General features: G+C 37.3%; 2 protein-coding genes across 7 annotated transcripts in view; one reads left to right on the forward strand and one right to left on the reverse strand.

The window, feature by feature from the left end:
* The window catches only part of axed (axundead), a 50,045-nt gene extending 39,331 nt beyond the window's left edge, over nucleotides 1-10,714 (forward strand). For 3 of the 5 annotated variants that reach the window (XM_046613754.2, XM_046613750.2, XM_046613751.2), the window contains exons 2-6: nucleotides 3,694-3,911; nucleotides 4,230-4,402; nucleotides 5,457-5,710; nucleotides 6,833-7,227; nucleotides 7,673-10,714. In XM_046613754.2, the coding sequence (XP_046469710.1) occupies nucleotides 3,837-3,911; nucleotides 4,230-4,402; nucleotides 5,457-5,710; nucleotides 6,833-7,227; nucleotides 7,673-7,891 (1,116 nt within the window). In that variant the 5' untranslated portion in view covers nucleotides 3,694-3,836 and the 3' untranslated portion in view covers nucleotides 7,892-10,714. Of the gene's footprint in view, nucleotides 1-1,617; nucleotides 1,788-3,693; nucleotides 3,912-4,229; nucleotides 4,403-5,456; nucleotides 5,711-6,832; nucleotides 7,228-7,672 lie in introns of those variants that run through there. The other 2 variants (XM_046613753.2, XM_046613752.2) reach the window with 2 other exon arrangements.
* The window catches only part of LOC124213003 (uncharacterized), a 42,634-nt gene continuing 29,143 nt past the window's right edge, over nucleotides 3,678-17,168 (reverse strand). Inside the window, exon 5 of one of the 2 annotated variants that reach the window (XM_046613756.2) lies at nucleotides 3,678-4,436. In XM_046613756.2, the coding sequence (XP_046469712.1) occupies nucleotides 4,411-4,436 (26 nt within the window). In that variant the 3' untranslated portion in view covers nucleotides 3,678-4,410. Of the gene's footprint in view, nucleotides 4,437-12,367; nucleotides 12,486-17,168 lie in introns of those variants that run through there. The other variant, XM_046613757.2, reaches the window with a different exon arrangement.

Genomic DNA, 17,168 nt, shown 5'->3' on the forward strand with positions numbered 1-17,168 from the left:
ATTTTCGTCCGCCATATTGGATCCGCCATCTTGAATTTTTTACATTTGATTTAAGATTCGTAATCAGTGATCTCCAAAATTTATAATTTATGTAAAACATATAGATGTGTAGAGGGGTAACTTTCTCGGAAATTAATTGCCCCTTCAATTTTCAGAATTTTTTTAAATCAATTTGTTTCTACCAATAATAATTTACCTTATATCGCAACAATTTTTCTTGCGTTATGAAAACCTATTAGTATACTATCAGAAATAGCAAGAAACTGGAAACACAAATGTTGAAAAGTTCTATAAATTTACAAAAAATGGATATAAAATGGGTGATAAGAATACTTACCACTATGACTCAAAGGGTTAAAAATGATTGCGAATTTACTACACATTTACTGTACGAAAGAGTTGTCAAATTACAAAATCCGGTTGCAAATTTACAAATTCGTGTAGCGACGTAAATTACTATGTATTTGTTTCAAATTTTCGATAAAAATGTTTGATTTTACTAAAATCTATAAGAAAAACACAAAAAAGTAATTTGAATTTATTAAACTGTGTAGTAGTTTTATTGAATTTGTAAATTGAATAAACAATGAACGTATGGTCAATTCACTGTCCCATATTCGAATAAAACTTTCAATACAGTGTAGGAAGTTCCATACAAAAATTTTTAACAGTGTATAGTAGGGTGGTACATTTGAAACTTATATTTTTTTTTTTGTCCCCCACCTGAAAACTAGGTGGAAATATTTTGAATTTATTTTTATGTGTAGGTACAGCTTACGGACTTACATATATGTTAGTTAATTTTTTTTTTGTAACGTTGTCCAATTAATCGTTCACTAATCAACAGCAAACTGTGCCTAACAATTCCGCAGTTGGCTGTTTTGGTCTTTTATCCGAAAGATTAATCATCTCGGACGAATTTGGATAACAGTTTTTGTTATCGAAAGAAGAGTGTTACATCACCTTAAGGTCCCTATTTCGTTTTCAGTACTGAGTTTTATGAACAATGTTTAATTGAACCACGATATGAAAAAGATGAATCAATATATATCAGGTGAGCCTCTAAATATTTTTTTTTATGATCTGCGCTTTAGCAAAAATTATTTTTCTGAATTAGGCACCGAGTTTATAGTTGGGAGATGAAAAAAAAAATATAAGTTTAAAATGAACCATCTTAGTGTTAGCCTGCAGCGACCGCAAGCCTCTGCACAGCTGCATCCGGTTGAAATGTTGATAAACACCTAATGAACGGATAAGCGGGAAATTTATCAGGGATCCCGTCCAATGGATTCTCAGTGACATGACGCCTTCGTCCGTCAGTCGATCGATTCGCATTGCGACGTCGCGTCGCAACGTTTTAGTTGGCTAGCGAACTTCACCGAGTCAACATTAACACCAAGTGAAGTCGGGATTTGACTCAAAGGCACGCGGTGTTCCATGAAGTCAGCTTCGTCCGTTGGCTTGGACTCCGAATACATTCGCAATTGCGCGCATTTGTTATCAATGTTAATTGAACTCACAATCAGTTAATACGCGGTGTGAAATTCACGTGCAAGGTCCGCATAAACTATAAAGAGTCCACGTCAACGAGAAAAGTATTGTGATATTTTTTCTAATTTCTTTATCTCTGCGGTAGACGAGCAAATTAATTGTATACATCACATAAACTGGTCGCATATATATCGTATATATATATAACTGCAGTGCGTACACATATAGTGACACGAAGTTATAAAACCGAAGATACATTCTCATCTTCATTATGACTTTCGCAATGATTGACGATGGTATGTGTATTTCTAAACTGTCTCTTCTTTGATGACGAAACACTAACCTTTTATATATGTTTTTCACTAACTCGGAAGAGTTTGATGAAAAAACTAATAAAAACCTTTAATTCACGCTGGGACGCACAGCGTTCCACCTTTTTTGCATTTTTTTTTTTATTTATTATACTACTTTTTTTGTAACGAATGCTGAGTTTTTCGGTAGGACACGGTCCCTGAAATATTTCCAAGTCTGAAAAAAAAATAAAATTTAATTATTCGTTGCAAAAATAGCCCATATAAACAAATGGTAAGAATCCTTTTTCTTCCACAAAAAACAAGAATTTTCTGCAATTCTAACTGTGAAAATCCGAATGCCAATTATGACAACAATTTAATACACGCCAAAACATTTTACAGAACTTTTTTCTTGTCGTTCTTGTTTGTCCGCCATCTTGGATCTGCCGTTTTTAATTTACGGATTTCGAGTTCAGATTTGTAATCAGTAACTTTAAAAACCATGTAACATAAAGTTTTATCAAAATGAAATAACTTTTTGGATTTGCGTCCACCATATTGGGATCAGCATTTTGAATTTTCGAATTTCGAGTACAGATTCATAATCAGAGACCTCAAAAGCTGGTGTGTAAAAATATTGAACGTTACATCGCTCTTACTGCAATGCCAATTATTGCAATGACTCGTTGCTGTATATACATATTAACTTATGAGATCGTATTTTTGAATTGCCATTTCTAAACGAAGCTGAAATTTTTGACTCAGATGCAGCCTATTTTTTTGATGGAACCAAACCACTCGCAGTAAATTGAAAAATAAATCGTATCACACATCATAAAATCACACGAATTTCGAATATCAACCAGAATTTTGAAGTCGGAAATTCTAATTTTTTAGCAATCGTTTACCCAATTTGTTAATAATCATATAAATCCTGATCTGAGAGCAATTTTGTCCAATTGATTATCAGACAATTTTCATTTTTCTCCGGCGTGATACAGAGCTGGTGAACATTCGATCATTGTCATCGATCGGAAATAAATCGCAAATTTTAAACGAAGCTCTCGTTTACTTGCTCGGCACTAATCCTCCATGATCGATGCAGAGCTCGGGATATCGGCGACAATGCCCCAAATGTATGTGACATGATGTCATCAACTCGGACAAGTTTGCGCACCTTGTAATCGCAAATAAATTTACCTGAAAAACCTGTGGAACATGTAGGATACACAGTGCATATGGAAAAACTATTGATTTATTGATACCGATTTGATGATTGATAACAACAATTTTACAAGGTTACAATCATACCTGTGTGTAACGATACACCTACCGCCAATTGCCAATACAGCCGTAAGGCCTCGATGACAACTCCCATTCAACTGTGTAAATCAGTTGACCGAACTATCAGCTGAGCAAGCTAAGCGATACTTGCCGCGACTCTGAAATCCATTCATATCTTTAATATATAACGTGAGCATTTTCCGAGCATTTTTTCATGTATGTTTTCCGTAAAGTACCTACCCGTTTTTATGAAGGTCGAGTCAGTCTGCGCATGTGCATGCACAGAGTGCTGGAAATAGCACTCTTTAAGTCCTAGAAGTCAAATGTGGTCTTTTCTGTACTACGCGCATGCTTTGTCGTGATCAAATGACATTACGTGACTCTAACCTCAATTTGCGTTTTGTAAAAAAACGCGTAACATACTCTTGTTATATAAAGAACCGTGTGCAACTAGGAGGCAACAGTCTTTTCACAAAAGACCGAAGTTACAATATACCATTTTTCATTGTATTTATCGACCAATGGTATGTCGACCAAATGATGAAACTAATTTGTACGATGAAGGAAAGGAAAATATTTTTGTTCCCTAAAGCACCATTACTATTCCGGTTCTTTTTTTTTACAGGGGACAACGGACAATGTGCTCGAAGTAGGCCGGAACGACCGCGAGAAAAAATTCGGGAGGGTTTGCGACAGCGAAGAACGAGTGGAAAGTCGCATCCCCTCTTGATTCAGCTCCCGAAGAATCTTGCCAACAAATCTGACAGCATGGCCGAAATTCCGCTGATTTCTGATGTGGGAGTTATGGCTACAAATGATCAAGACAATATGGTGATGCTCGAGGTAAGAAACTGGAAAAAGTCACATGGCAATTTGGTACTACTTATATCTATGGGGCTTTCCCCGTTAATTCGATTAGGGTCTGACCCTCACCCTCTTGGATCTGGAATGCGATTTTTTATACTTTTGCTTCAACTCTAGGCAGCATTCCAATTTTTTCCAGATATTTCCTACCCTATCCAACGTCTCCAGAGCTCCTTAAATGATAACATTTTGACAATAATTGGGACACTCTAAAAATTAAAAATTATACTTATAAAAAGTCTGAAAGGAGATTTATTTAATTCTAATTCGTTGCTCCTGTGTTTATTATCTTTTAAGGTCGGGCCGCACAGAGACACTTGGCGTTACTGTGTAGAACGGCAACGACTCGCTGAACGATCAGAGTGGTTCCGGGCAATGCTGCTCGGTCCTTTAGCACCACCGCCAAGTACTCCACCTCCAACGGTGCGTCTGGAACACGTTGAAAAGCGAGCTTTCGATCACCTTCTCAGGTGAGACTTTATAACCCCATTTTCCCAGATCCATCTATTAGAAAAACAAATAAGAAAATAAATACTTAAATTTACCCAAATTTACTTTTTATTCTATCGTCAAACACAAAATCCTTTTCGACAGAAGTTGCGAATAATGCTGAAAAGAAGTCGACGTCGTTGTTGATTTTGAAGAGAAATCGTACGCGTATACCGGGAATCAGATTTTCACAGACACTGCCAGTGGTTAGAGTGTGTACTTTACTAAATTCGCATGATAGTGCGTAGCATTTCTTGAATTTACAAAATGGTTTTCGAAAGCGGGCATCATGTATAAAATTGAATGATTGCGGAAGATTTTCAATACCAGCAATGACCGGTCTTTTGGTTGGACTACTAGGCGTGATCGCCTACTTTTAGATTATCGTTGCGATCACTGCATTGTCAGTGACGTCATATCATCAATAAATCGTAAACGATAAACATACAAGTTGTTTGCATTTCCATTGCAGTGACAAGTCTTGATCGACTAAGTAATACCTAACCATAGAATGACGCTGCGGCTGTACGTGACATCTTATCGAATTATTTCTTTATCTCTAACCAAAAAAAGTTTTGCGAAATAAGAAGTTAAACAGTACTCAATATACCAAAAGTTTTGCAAATATATGTTGAATTAAAGTTATCAGTTAGGAAACTACAGGATAATAAAGAAGGCACAGTTTTTGTTATACAAAAGATTTAAGATTTCAAAACAATATTGTCATTCAATTTTCAAGGCACCATCTTAAGATGTTATCTTACAGTTATGTATAAAAAACATTAAATAAACAGATTAGAACGCAGAGACATTGATATATCGGTCGGAAATTACATATTCCAGATTTATTTGAAATTAGAGTTTGTCAATTAACCAAAAACTCATTGAAAAGGTAGGATATTATATCACATCTGATGCTATCATGGGATTAGCATGGAATTGATTACGAAACCACGTTTCACAACCCCAAATAAAATGTGTCGCAGAATGAATTTGGACTAATAATATCTGATTTATTTTTCTTCTGCAAAACAGGCACCTCCACGATGAGCCAGTGAACTTCCAATCGGTGACGACAGCTCGAGCTACTCTTGACATTGCCCACCAGTACCTCTGCCCTCAGTTGGCCCGACTGGCGGTTAAATATCTGGAAGCTAATCTCACTTCTTCTAACGTCCTTGAGGTTCTCCAGGGCTTGAGCCTCTATGCCGGAAGCATGGCTTCATCCATAAGCAAACCGGAAACTCCCTCGGCACCTCCAGCGCCAGGCGACGAGGCTGGAGAAATCGGTGAGTGATAAGCTCCGTACTCAAACTATATCGAAGTGCGAAGTAACGCAAAACGCACGCTGCAAAGTACTGTATTTATTTGTTTTACATAAGCCTGTAACTAGTAAGTCTCTCACTTTGGTTTTGACGGTCCAATTTTCAGGCACCCATTATTATTCGACGCTTATAAAAGATCCAAATTTCCAAACTTTTTAAACCCTTAATAGCAGATATATGGCCGAACGAAATTGCAATATTAAGAGACAGATTAAATAAAAATTCATTTACGGAGTGTTTTCTGGTTTCTAATTTCGGATCGCTCTTTGAAATGTTAACATTTGAAATTGCGGATCCAACCCGCTAGATCGTATCATAATTACAATTTAGTGTGATTCGAGTGCCGTAAGTAATTGATATGTATTTCGCCATAACCCTGGCGGATTCGGCTCTTTCGTGTAGTTAGAGTTTCTTCAGTGGACTCTGGTATCGCCAAAATATCACTGATTTCTTTCACTGGCGGTCTCCAAATTATAACTTCAATACTTACGAATTTGACTAACGAGGGAGTTTGATGGGTCTCAGATACTGATTATTGAAGGGAGATAACGGCATTTCGTTCAATAAGCCTTAGTTTCGGAGACTCCTTTTTCATTAGATATGCCTTTGACATTTATGACCTGGCGAGCAAGCGAGCGTGGTGCAGTGAGGAAAGTCGGCGGCTAGCACGCTGATGGCCCGGGTACAAGTCACGTCACTTTTTTTTTTAATTTATTTTAAATTATCAATACTTAATAATTAAAAATAAACGAATGCTGTTTATTATGTATAGAAGATTTTTATTTCAGTAATTTTTCGATGGGTCTTTGGTATGCTTTTAAGACAATGACAGTCAAAATACAGCGTACAAAATTCTTAACTACACCGTGAAATCTGAGTGTAATCGAAATGTCATCTCACAATCAGTGTAACTTCAGTGTAATATCAGGGGGGTGAAATCCGCCAGGGAATTATTCCTTCACAAAAACGTGAACGTAAAAATACAAGAAGAAACAAATATCACACGTGTAAACAGAAAAATATACGTTACTGGTGCTTCAAACGGACATAGTTTTCATAACTTCTTTTTCGTGCCTTCTTTCATAGCCATGGCCTGTGTTTCCCTCCTTGGTGCTTGCATGACGCTGATAGACTCGGACCCATTGACGGTTTTTCGTCAGGAACGTTTTGAAGAATTAGCACGAGACGAAGTTGCGGACATAGCAGGACGCGATAGCTTGGAATTGAAACAGGAAGGGGTGCTCTTTACTGCTCTAGACCGATGGGCAGCCTCGGAATGCCGAAGACGTGGCATCGAACCGACACCGTGCGGCAAAAGAACCATGCTAACTGACGAGATCTGGTTTAGCGTTAGATACACACTAATGACTGATAAGGAATTCATTGAGGGTCCGATGGCCAGCGGAGTATTAACCAGCAAGGAATCTGCCTTCATTGTGTCGAAGATATTGGGCCACCACCATGATCGATTACAGCAACAGGTGAATAAAATCTTGACTCAGTAGATTTTAACCAGGAAGAAAATTAGATTTATTGAATAATGGAGACAAAAATTGTCGAGCAATATGTCATACTGAAAATATTATCCAGTTGTTGGAAAAAAGGACACGTCTTCATTTCAATCTTCAGTAGGAGAAAGAATTCAGCTCCGGTCTATACAGCGTGTCTGATTTTAATCAATCCAGTCAAACATCTCGAAAACCAAAAGTGTGAGTCAAAAATGTTGCAGACAAAAGTTGTAAGGTTCGAGGGAGGAAAAAGTTGAGACTGTCGGATTTTCCGTAAGCGGACCCGCCAAGCATTTCTTCAGCATTTGCATCCTGTATAACGGATGATTCGTTTATTTTCACGCATAGGTTAACGATCGAGTGATGATAAATTTCCTCAAATTTCATTTTGCATCATTGTTTTCGTTTTTGATTACAGCAGCAAGATGCCACCACAGGCCCATTGTCGAGGCTATGCAGTGTTCCAAGAGGGTCATCCACCTCTGTACATCGGAAATTAAAAAAGCAGAAGAATGGCAAGAGCGAGCGGGAAGAAAACAGGAAGAATCGTAAGAAAGAATGCGCGAGTCAGGGGCAGCGGGCATGCGCGAGTTTGGGCAATTGTCTCGTCAGAGTACTCGCCTGTGTCTTTGACTGAAACAGCTTAACCTCTGTCGGGAGGAGAAAAATAAATGATGGTATTCGAAGCTGACACCTTTCCTATGCACGCAAATTATGCTCAACCTCGTATATCTGTAACTTCTACGAGCACCTGTACAGGGTATACGTATTACGGTATACGTAGGTGAATGATTATTAATTTACCGATTAGCTCGAGACGCTACTGAGGTTCTTGATTGTTTGATGTAGGAGAGACTCGAGCAAACTGCATCAATGCTTGGGGCCCGGCTGTAGTGCAGTATTATATTTACTGTGTGCTTTAATGAAGCAGCGTTCGTTTGCATTTACGCATTTTCGAACTGTAACGATACAAGAAAAAAAAAATTTATTCTGACGACGAGTTGATGTAAGATTGGCTATATTTTTTCTACTTCAGGAATAAACTAAAAGTTTTTCTTTTGTCCTTTTAAGATTCTCGTCTAGAACTTTCCAGTCATTTTATTCGCAAGTGATTAGAGTAATACGATGAAAAATATTCAGCTCTCGAGTAATTTGATGTCATGGACCGAATGTCATGAGATCGAACGACTCCGAAACTGCGTAATACATAAATTGCTATTTATATAACTTTGTTATATATATATATATATATATATATATATATATATATATATAATATATTTGTCAACAATTTTACGCACGTATAGAGATATAATTATGTATATATTTATATTGATGTGTGCGTGTAAATATATTTAGTTTATTCTCTATATTAGAGATGTTGTTTTACGCAAAGTTGTGTTCAAATTTTTACTATTGACAGTAGATTAACTAACATCATTATTCTGTGGTGTGTGAAACAAGTGGTAAACATAGGAAAGCTATGTGAAATGAAAGATAATCATAAAACCAAAATAGTATTGTTGTGTTACAAGTATGGAAAGTGAGCGATTTCCGATGAATGTGGAATTTACAGGCAATTTGACGGCACGAGACGAAGTTGAGTGCTGCGATCGCTGAGTCGAATACAATATTCGACAAAGTTTGAATGCTTGGAGAATTTGTTGGAACACGAGCATATGCTAGAGAATTTGCTCGAGCCTTTTACATTCTGAGCATTTACTGAGGATTTATGAGTATTTGAAATGTACTCATTAATTCACGTTCTTAGTCACTTTTCAACAATTCTTTTCGAAGAAATAGGTTTGATTGCTTGAATGCATTTATTGTCTATTTTAATGTTAGTATTAATAATACGATGTTTGTAAATCGTAAAAACTACAGTAATCCTTCATTTGCATCTTATTTTTCAGACTTGGTTGACACTTTCATAGACATTTTTTTTGAATAAACCGTCATCACTATTTAAAACAATATAAATATCATTCAAATATTCGACGACTCTTGGAAATAACAACGCACTTTTAACTGCTTTGAATCCTCATAGTGCTCTTCAACATGCTCTGTTTGAGGTTGAATTCTCAGCATATTTTCGGTAGAATTTTCTTAGCACAAGTTCTTGAGCATTTAAGGACACTAGTCAGGCATCGCCTTTCCACGCGTTTTTTCTAACACCGGAGAAGGAAAATTTGGTTTGAGAAACAACGAAGGTCCCGCTGACAGCACGTAAAATTACTGTCAGATAGCTCGATCGATGACACGTTGCGTAAAATTGAGTTATCCAACAGTGAGCATGCGTCAAAAGAACTCGTAGTCTATAAAATGCGGGAATGTCGTTTTACCACACTGCGTGGAAATGAGACACTTAATCATGCACGCTTCACAGAGTTTGAAAATCGAACTTTCCATGTAGGTGTTCGGAAAAAAACATTCAACATAAATCACATTGTATCTCTATTTATACAATTTATAACTGTGCTGTAATAAGTATAACATGCTTCTAAAGGTGATGCTTTTTTGACTGATGAAAAAGATTGTTAAAAATGCAGGCATGTCAGAGTACCATGAACTTATTCGAAAATGTAAAATCTTGAGAAGAGAAGACTCTCAGAAGCATTGTTCTTATTATTCAACACTACAACAAATTATAAACGTTTGATAATTTTATATTGATTTACAGAAATGTTGTATGTCTACCAAGTCTGTTACTTATTGTAAGATATATCGTCAGAAGAACCAGCAATAATTATGTTCGACAATCTTGTTAGATTAATTATTTGAGATATCGGTTATTCAATCGTACAGATATAATTTGTTCCTTTTTTTAACCGTTCATCACTGTACAATTTATTTGGCTGCGCGTTTCGATTTTTGTCTTACATTTACATTTGATTTCCATATGACTCTGGCAGAGTGATGATTTGTGACAAAGTGACAAACTACTTTTATCAAACAGTAGTTTGGTAAAAGTCAACAACTTAATTGAATTATGGGTTCAGTAAAACTGAATATTACACTTATGCCCTGACTGTATTCAAAAATGAGTTTCAATTTGTAAATTACGTATTATTACCATGGCTGGTCCGTGTGATGATAATGTCGAATAGAAAATTGCAAACAAATTTTCGCAACAATGTGAAAATAAAAATAAGAATGTTGAAGAAATATATCGACGTATCGAATAGGAAGAGAGAAAAAAATGCCAGTGATAATTAGTTATAAATTGAAATATTATTATAATACACGTTAAAATATTAAAATTGTTTATGTCGGCAAAAGATTTACGAGATTATATGATATATGTATAACGTCAGTCAGGCGCTGTGCGACCGCATGCGAGAGTTAACAAAATGTAACGACAGAAGCTTACACTTTTATTATTTTTGAGAAAGGCCTACATAATTAAAGTTATGTTCACTAACCACTTGAAGAAAAAAGATAAAGAATGTAATAAAACATATTTCGCATTGTGATTATTATTACAAACAACATCATTATTACTATATAACAATTACTAACATTATAACAACGTTTTACAGTGTTAAACCTGAATATAATGTCGTTACCATTACCAATACGATTTAGAGTAGTTGCATGTTACAAAAATTGTAATGATTTTTATATTTATCAAAGAAACAAAAACAAAGAAAATAATGGAAACGAATTAAACCACGAATTGAGAAGCAACTAATAGAATCAACTTTTTTCTACGATTTAGAGTACGTAGGTATATTATATGTAACAATACAAAATCTATTCGTGTGTTACTATTGGTGGCATTCTTTCAACTCCCAGCACCGTAATTTATGGAGGGAGGCAGTGAAATTCTTAATTATTCCCAACTGAAAATTGTTATATTACAAAGGGAAATCCACAAAACGAATAACCAATCGAATTGTTTTTAGAGAAACACGGCAATTTTGCGGCCAAACTAAAGCCAAACAATAACTTGCTGAGGCGTAAAGATCCTCACGAGGTAAAGTAAAAAGACTGAGCAGGCTAGTAGATAACAGTAAATTTGTTGAACGAAGTTAGATAAAATCCAAATCCAAAAAGGGTGAATAAACTATGAGAAGTCAGAAATTTAATTTATAACTTAATTTATCACAGTTGGAATGATGATTCGCTTATCTGACTGTGAGAGAGCTCTTTTACTTAATGTAGGGAATGGACCTTAACCTCAATTTGAATTTTTAGTTGTGTAGTTATATATTATTTTTTTTTTTATTTTGTTTTTCAATATATTTGATTTTTAGTTTTATTTATTTTATTTTTTTTCTGTAACCTGACCTACGTCTCTATACTCTTACCATGTTTTTCTCTCCTTTACAGCACTGTAATTTTTATTTTTTATTACTATTTGTACGAATTGTTTCTGTATTTCTCTTGCTACGAATACTGTTGGTTTGTTTTGATTAATTTAAGGTTTGTTGATTGCATTGGATTTTCTAAAGTGATAATTTTGGCTTCTCCTGTTTGACATTTTTACTTTCGTATATTTTGAACTTGTTTGAGACAGATAATTCGACGTTGTCCAATATTGTCGTGGAAAATATTAAATATCGATTGATTGATTGATTGATTCGCCTCGTGCGTGTAGAAAACAGTCCTCGCGATAGTGCTACAATACAAAAGTGCGCTGTGAAACCGGACTACTCGTTCTTGTGGGTGAGGTCGCAGGCAAGAAAGTGGAAGCTTCCCGGATAGCAAAGGCCCAACGCGTTACAGAGCCCCAACCTCTCGTGAAGGGGTGAGTACAGTCCTCTCTTCGTAAGCGGCTTGCTTCCGACAGCTCTCTGACAATGTGGTATCGCAACCGGCGCACCTAGACTGATAATTCGATCAACGACACAACACTCTAGTGTCTCGTCCGCCCAATAAATTACAGGCACATAGCACAATAACTAGGTAGGTTACACACAACCATCTGAATGGAAATTTCAATCAAGCAGTGATGAGGTCCCACACCATGTTACCATACTATCTGATCAGGCTCACATTAAGGGGGGTGGGGTAAGGGTTTCAGCGTAACAAAAAACACTATTTTTGTGAATTTTTTTTAAAAGTATGGATTAATCACCTTTTGTACGTTATTGAGTATACTTTTAACAATATTCCGTAATTTTTTCATGCGGAAATATTGAGAAACAAGCCGGTGCCAGAGCTTGCACCAGAACGTCTTAGAAAAAAAAACAATTTGCGGTGTTCACTATATCTCGGTCAGAAATTATCTAAAATCAAAAACCATTAAAATTTCAAAGTATTATCAAATCCTCCCCCCAACGTTCTATGATTATTTTTTTTCTTCATTTAAAAATTTTTGGTTGCCATCTAAAGTGTAAATTGCTATTTTCCACGAAAAATTCCGCCATTTTGTGGGTGGAAAACCCCCTTAATGTAAAAAAAAAAATTTTAACTAAACGTTGGGGGGAGGTATTTTATATGTAGAAAATGTGTACCAAGTTTGAAATGAATCGGTCAAGTAGTTTGTAAATGGCAGTGAACAAGGACTTTGAAAAAGTAGTTTGAAGAAGAAATCACAAGCGCCCGATCGAACGTACAACGACAAACTGACGCTCATCTCTCGTTTTAAAATATTCTACAGTGTCTAGTATACATACAAATATGAAATATGTCTTTATGGCTTTACTTATCTGTCTTTACTAAATAAAATATTCTCGAAACAGGATAATGGACCAGAACGATAGAAGTGAATAAGCTGTATACCTGCAATCAGAGCTATAGTGTTAAAGGGCAGGAGACTAACTAGATAATAACTTCAAGAGTTTTGCTCAGATGGACTCAAAATTTTGGGAATACATTCATGAAATGTTTAAAATCAAGATAAGACAAAAAAAATTCTATTTTTCGAAAGTGCAAACCCTTACCCCCACCCGCCCCAAGTGAAACCATCAGGCCCTGACTTCCCATGTAACGTAGGGTTTCACAATGGCTTGATACGGCTTTCACGCGCGATCTTGATCAGGCGTTTATCTTGGAATATGTCAGGTTTAGTCAGGGTCAGATCAGATGTGCCCTAGTAGAGTCTTCCGGACTGGCACCCGCGCAGGACCGGACCTGGACCGGTTATAATATTAGTCTGGCCTTATAAAATTTTTACTCATGTTACTCAGGAACGCCAAGAAAGTTCAAGACCATCCTGACCAGGTGCGCAACAGACAAGCTTTGTCGAGTGTTTTCAAAAGAGCTGGCCATGGGCAATCACCCCGATAGACTCATTGCCAATGCAGCAAATTTGCTTGATGTTCTGAGTGCATTCGAGGAGGAAACCCAGGCCTCCCTTGGAAAGTTTCGACTCCGACGAATTTCTCTAGTATGGCTCGTAGCTAAACGCAGAACAAGCTTGTCCTTCGAACCATACTTATACTCTTTTAAACTATTTTACAACTGACCTCAAACGCTAAAACCAATGGAAAGTTTTGAATTTACATATTGCTTGGAAGGCAAGGTTGGCCAACTCGGAGCATTGTTTGAAACTTGCATACTGCGACCTCTGGACATAAGTTTTTATTGAAGAGTCGGAGTGTCTTTTTTAGATATTAATTATCAATTTATAACCAGTCAGGTTATGTATGTGAAACAAGAAAGAAAAGAAATTTTTAAATGAGAAAAATTAACGGGCGACCGCGAGAATCGAACCTGGGGACCCGTTTTACACGGCTCGTCGTGTTTAGTCGTAGGCCCATGCGACCTTTCCCGAATTTGCCTGCTGAAACGTGTGGGCTTCTACTAGCGATGGCCGCTAACGATGAGCTAAAAGTAATTGATGAATCGATTAGTGTGCCTCATGCAGTCAACTTTGTGACCTTCATCAAGAGGCCACTCTCTTGAACTTGTATTACAAAGTGTTATTTCCGCCATAGAAAAGGTGGCATCGCGGGTTGGGGGGGGTGTAAAAAGATTTATAGTACTTATCTAACTTACATTGTTTTCTTGTATCTATGTTTCTGTTCCAGAACGCTACTCATATTTTATAATATACCAATTATTGTATGAAAAATTATCCAAGAATAAATATATCATCTGTGTGTAAAATCGAATATCAACAGGTTATGGGCCCAGCACCCAAACTACACGACTATTAAGTTATAGTTTAAAGAAATATTAATGTAAGCGTTAAAATTCGCATTGCAAGTCAAATCTAACCTAAAACTTCCAAGCGGCGTCGCCAAACCATGCAGAAACTGTACCAATGCGAAATAACAAAAACTAAAACCAACCAAGACGGATCATTCGGTAAATATTAAAAAATTAAATAAAGAAAATTTCGATACTTGGAAATTACAAATGGATGCAATCCTCATAAAAAATTATCATTAGGCGTTTGTCAACAGAACGAAACTTCGTCCTGAACCAGTAAAAGGAGATAACAATGTCGTAACGAATGTCGTAGAAATTGAAAACTGGGACATAGCTGACCAAAAGGGCAGGGCAGACATAATTAATCTTGGCTGTTTCACCGTCCGAGCTATGACACATCAAACATTGTGTGACGGCTAACGAAGTGTGGAGAAAACTCGAAGAAGTCTATCACTCAAGAGAACCTGCACGTAAAGCGACTTTGCTAAAACAATTGCTGTTCGCAAAAATCAAAGACAGCGGGAACATGATGGACCAGTTAAACCATTTCTTCGGTACGTAGATGAGCTATCTGAAATGGAAATCATCGTAGCTAAAGATCACCTCGCAATAATCCTACTCTACAGCATATCAAACAGTTACGAAAACTTTTGCTGTGCCATAGAAGCAAGAGACGAGCTGCCAACACCCGAAACGTTGAAAATAAAAATTCTCGAGGAAACCAATGCAAGAAAAGAAAAAATAGTACAAGCAAACCATCATAATCAAGAAGCCTTCTATGTCAGATCGTCAGGAAACTACAACTACTTTAACACAAAAATGATCAACAAAAGACTGGCGATACAGGTGAGAGTTCGAGCAATTCAGGTGGGCAAAACAAACCATACAAATGTAATTTCTGCAGAAGACTAGGAAACAAGATAGCGGACTGTTGCAAGAAAGCTGCCAAAATGAAAGAAAATCGAAGACGGAAAATCTAAGTGCTGCAATGACCGAAGAGAGCAAAGCATTCTTATCCGTTGTATCGAGAGCCAAAGTCGCGAGAAAGTTTTTACCCACATGTGTCGGGATAGAAATCAGTTCACTGATCCAACACCTGTAACACAACAAAAGGTACGTTTAGCGGTAGATCAAACCACTGAAATCGTAAGCAAAGGCACCATTTGCATAACTGTATATAACGGCAGCAAACCAAAGGCACTCAGGATAGAAAATACTTTCTACGTACCTGAATTAAAAATTAACCTCATGTCTATTTCCAAGACAACAAACAATGGATATGACATCCGCTTCAAAAACACTCATGCTATAATACGGAACCGCAATCGAGAATCTGTGGTCACGGCAACGAGAAGACTTGTACTTCGTCGAAGAAGACACAGAATCAGCAGCAGCTGTGAGCGATACGGCTAAGGAAATGGAAACATGGCACAGGCGTTACGGCCGTTTCAAAGAAAAATACTTGAAAACGCTTGTTCTCAAGGAAATGGTCCAGGGTATTCCGCATAAATCAGTAGGACAACTGCCAACTTGCGAGATCTGCATTCAGGGCAAGCAAAGCGCTGCTCCATTTCCAAAGCATCACAAATAAAGAACAATCAACAGCTTGAACTTGTACACTCAGACCTTTATCGGCCCATGAAGACCAAATCAATAGGGGGATCTGGATATTTCGCAACCTTCATCGATGATAAAACAAGGTGGGTCAACGTTTACTTCCTGAAGGCGAAAAGTGATGTCAAGGATGCATTTCTGAACTACAGAGCGTTGGTTGAGAATCAAACTGACTGCAAAGTAAAGACCCTGTGAACGAACAATGGACTTGAATATTGTGGAGCTGACTTCACCAAAGAGATCGAAGAAGCAGGAATTAGGAAGGAACGTACCGTAGCTCATACCCCGCAGCAAAACGGAATTACAGAAGGAATGAATCGTACGTTGGTGGAAATGGCAAGATGCCTAATACTACAATCCAAATTGCGGCCAGCCTTCTGGTCTGCAGCAATAGTCACTGCGGCTTATATAAGAAATCCATGTCCCACGAGAAGTCTAGACGGAGTGACGCCCTTTGGGGCAAAATTTGAAACAGCACCAGAAGTCGCCAATCTCAAGACCTTTGGCTGCAAGGCATTTGTAGTCGACAAAACCCCGAACAAGGCTAAATTTGAACCAACATACAGGACGTGTGTTTTTATCGGTTATTCCAGTAAGTCGAAGGTGTATCGTCTATGGGATCCAGAGTCAAGAAAAATCATCAAAAGCAAAGACGTGAAGTTCATTGGAAATCTACCGGTCTCGGAGCAGTAAACAAGCCAATAGATTTCATGGAATTCCACGTTTTTCTTGATAATAAAAACTAAGAAACCAATGAAAGAGACATCAGGGATCAAGTAGACGAAAGTATAAATGCCATCGAGAATCCAAAGAACACGATAGAACAAACACAAGAGAAAGGAAAAATTACAAGTCGCAATTAAAATTTTGAATCAGAAATACAACCTACTCCGCTTAAGAGGGAGCCTAGACGCCCTAAGGTACTGAAAACGGGCGCGAGAGGAAGACCACGAAAGTTCTCCAACGTGGAAAAATCGCAGGCCAAACCCGACACTAACGTGGAGCATGAAGCGAACCTGACTTATGACGACTCACCAAATCCAACAGTTAACGAAGCAATAACCGGAGCACATGCAAATGAGTGGAAAAATGTGCTGCAAGCAGAATCCGACGCTCTGGAACAGAGCAACGCCTGGACTCTGGTAGATCGACCTGAGAAAAAAAAAATATCGGCTGTCGATGGGTTCTAATAACTAAAT

Source organism: Neodiprion pinetum, chromosome 2 (genome assembly GCF_021155775.2).
Source record: "Neodiprion pinetum isolate iyNeoPine1 chromosome 2, iyNeoPine1.2, whole genome shotgun sequence".
NCBI classification, from domain to species: Eukaryota; Metazoa; Arthropoda; class Insecta; order Hymenoptera; family Diprionidae; genus Neodiprion; species Neodiprion pinetum.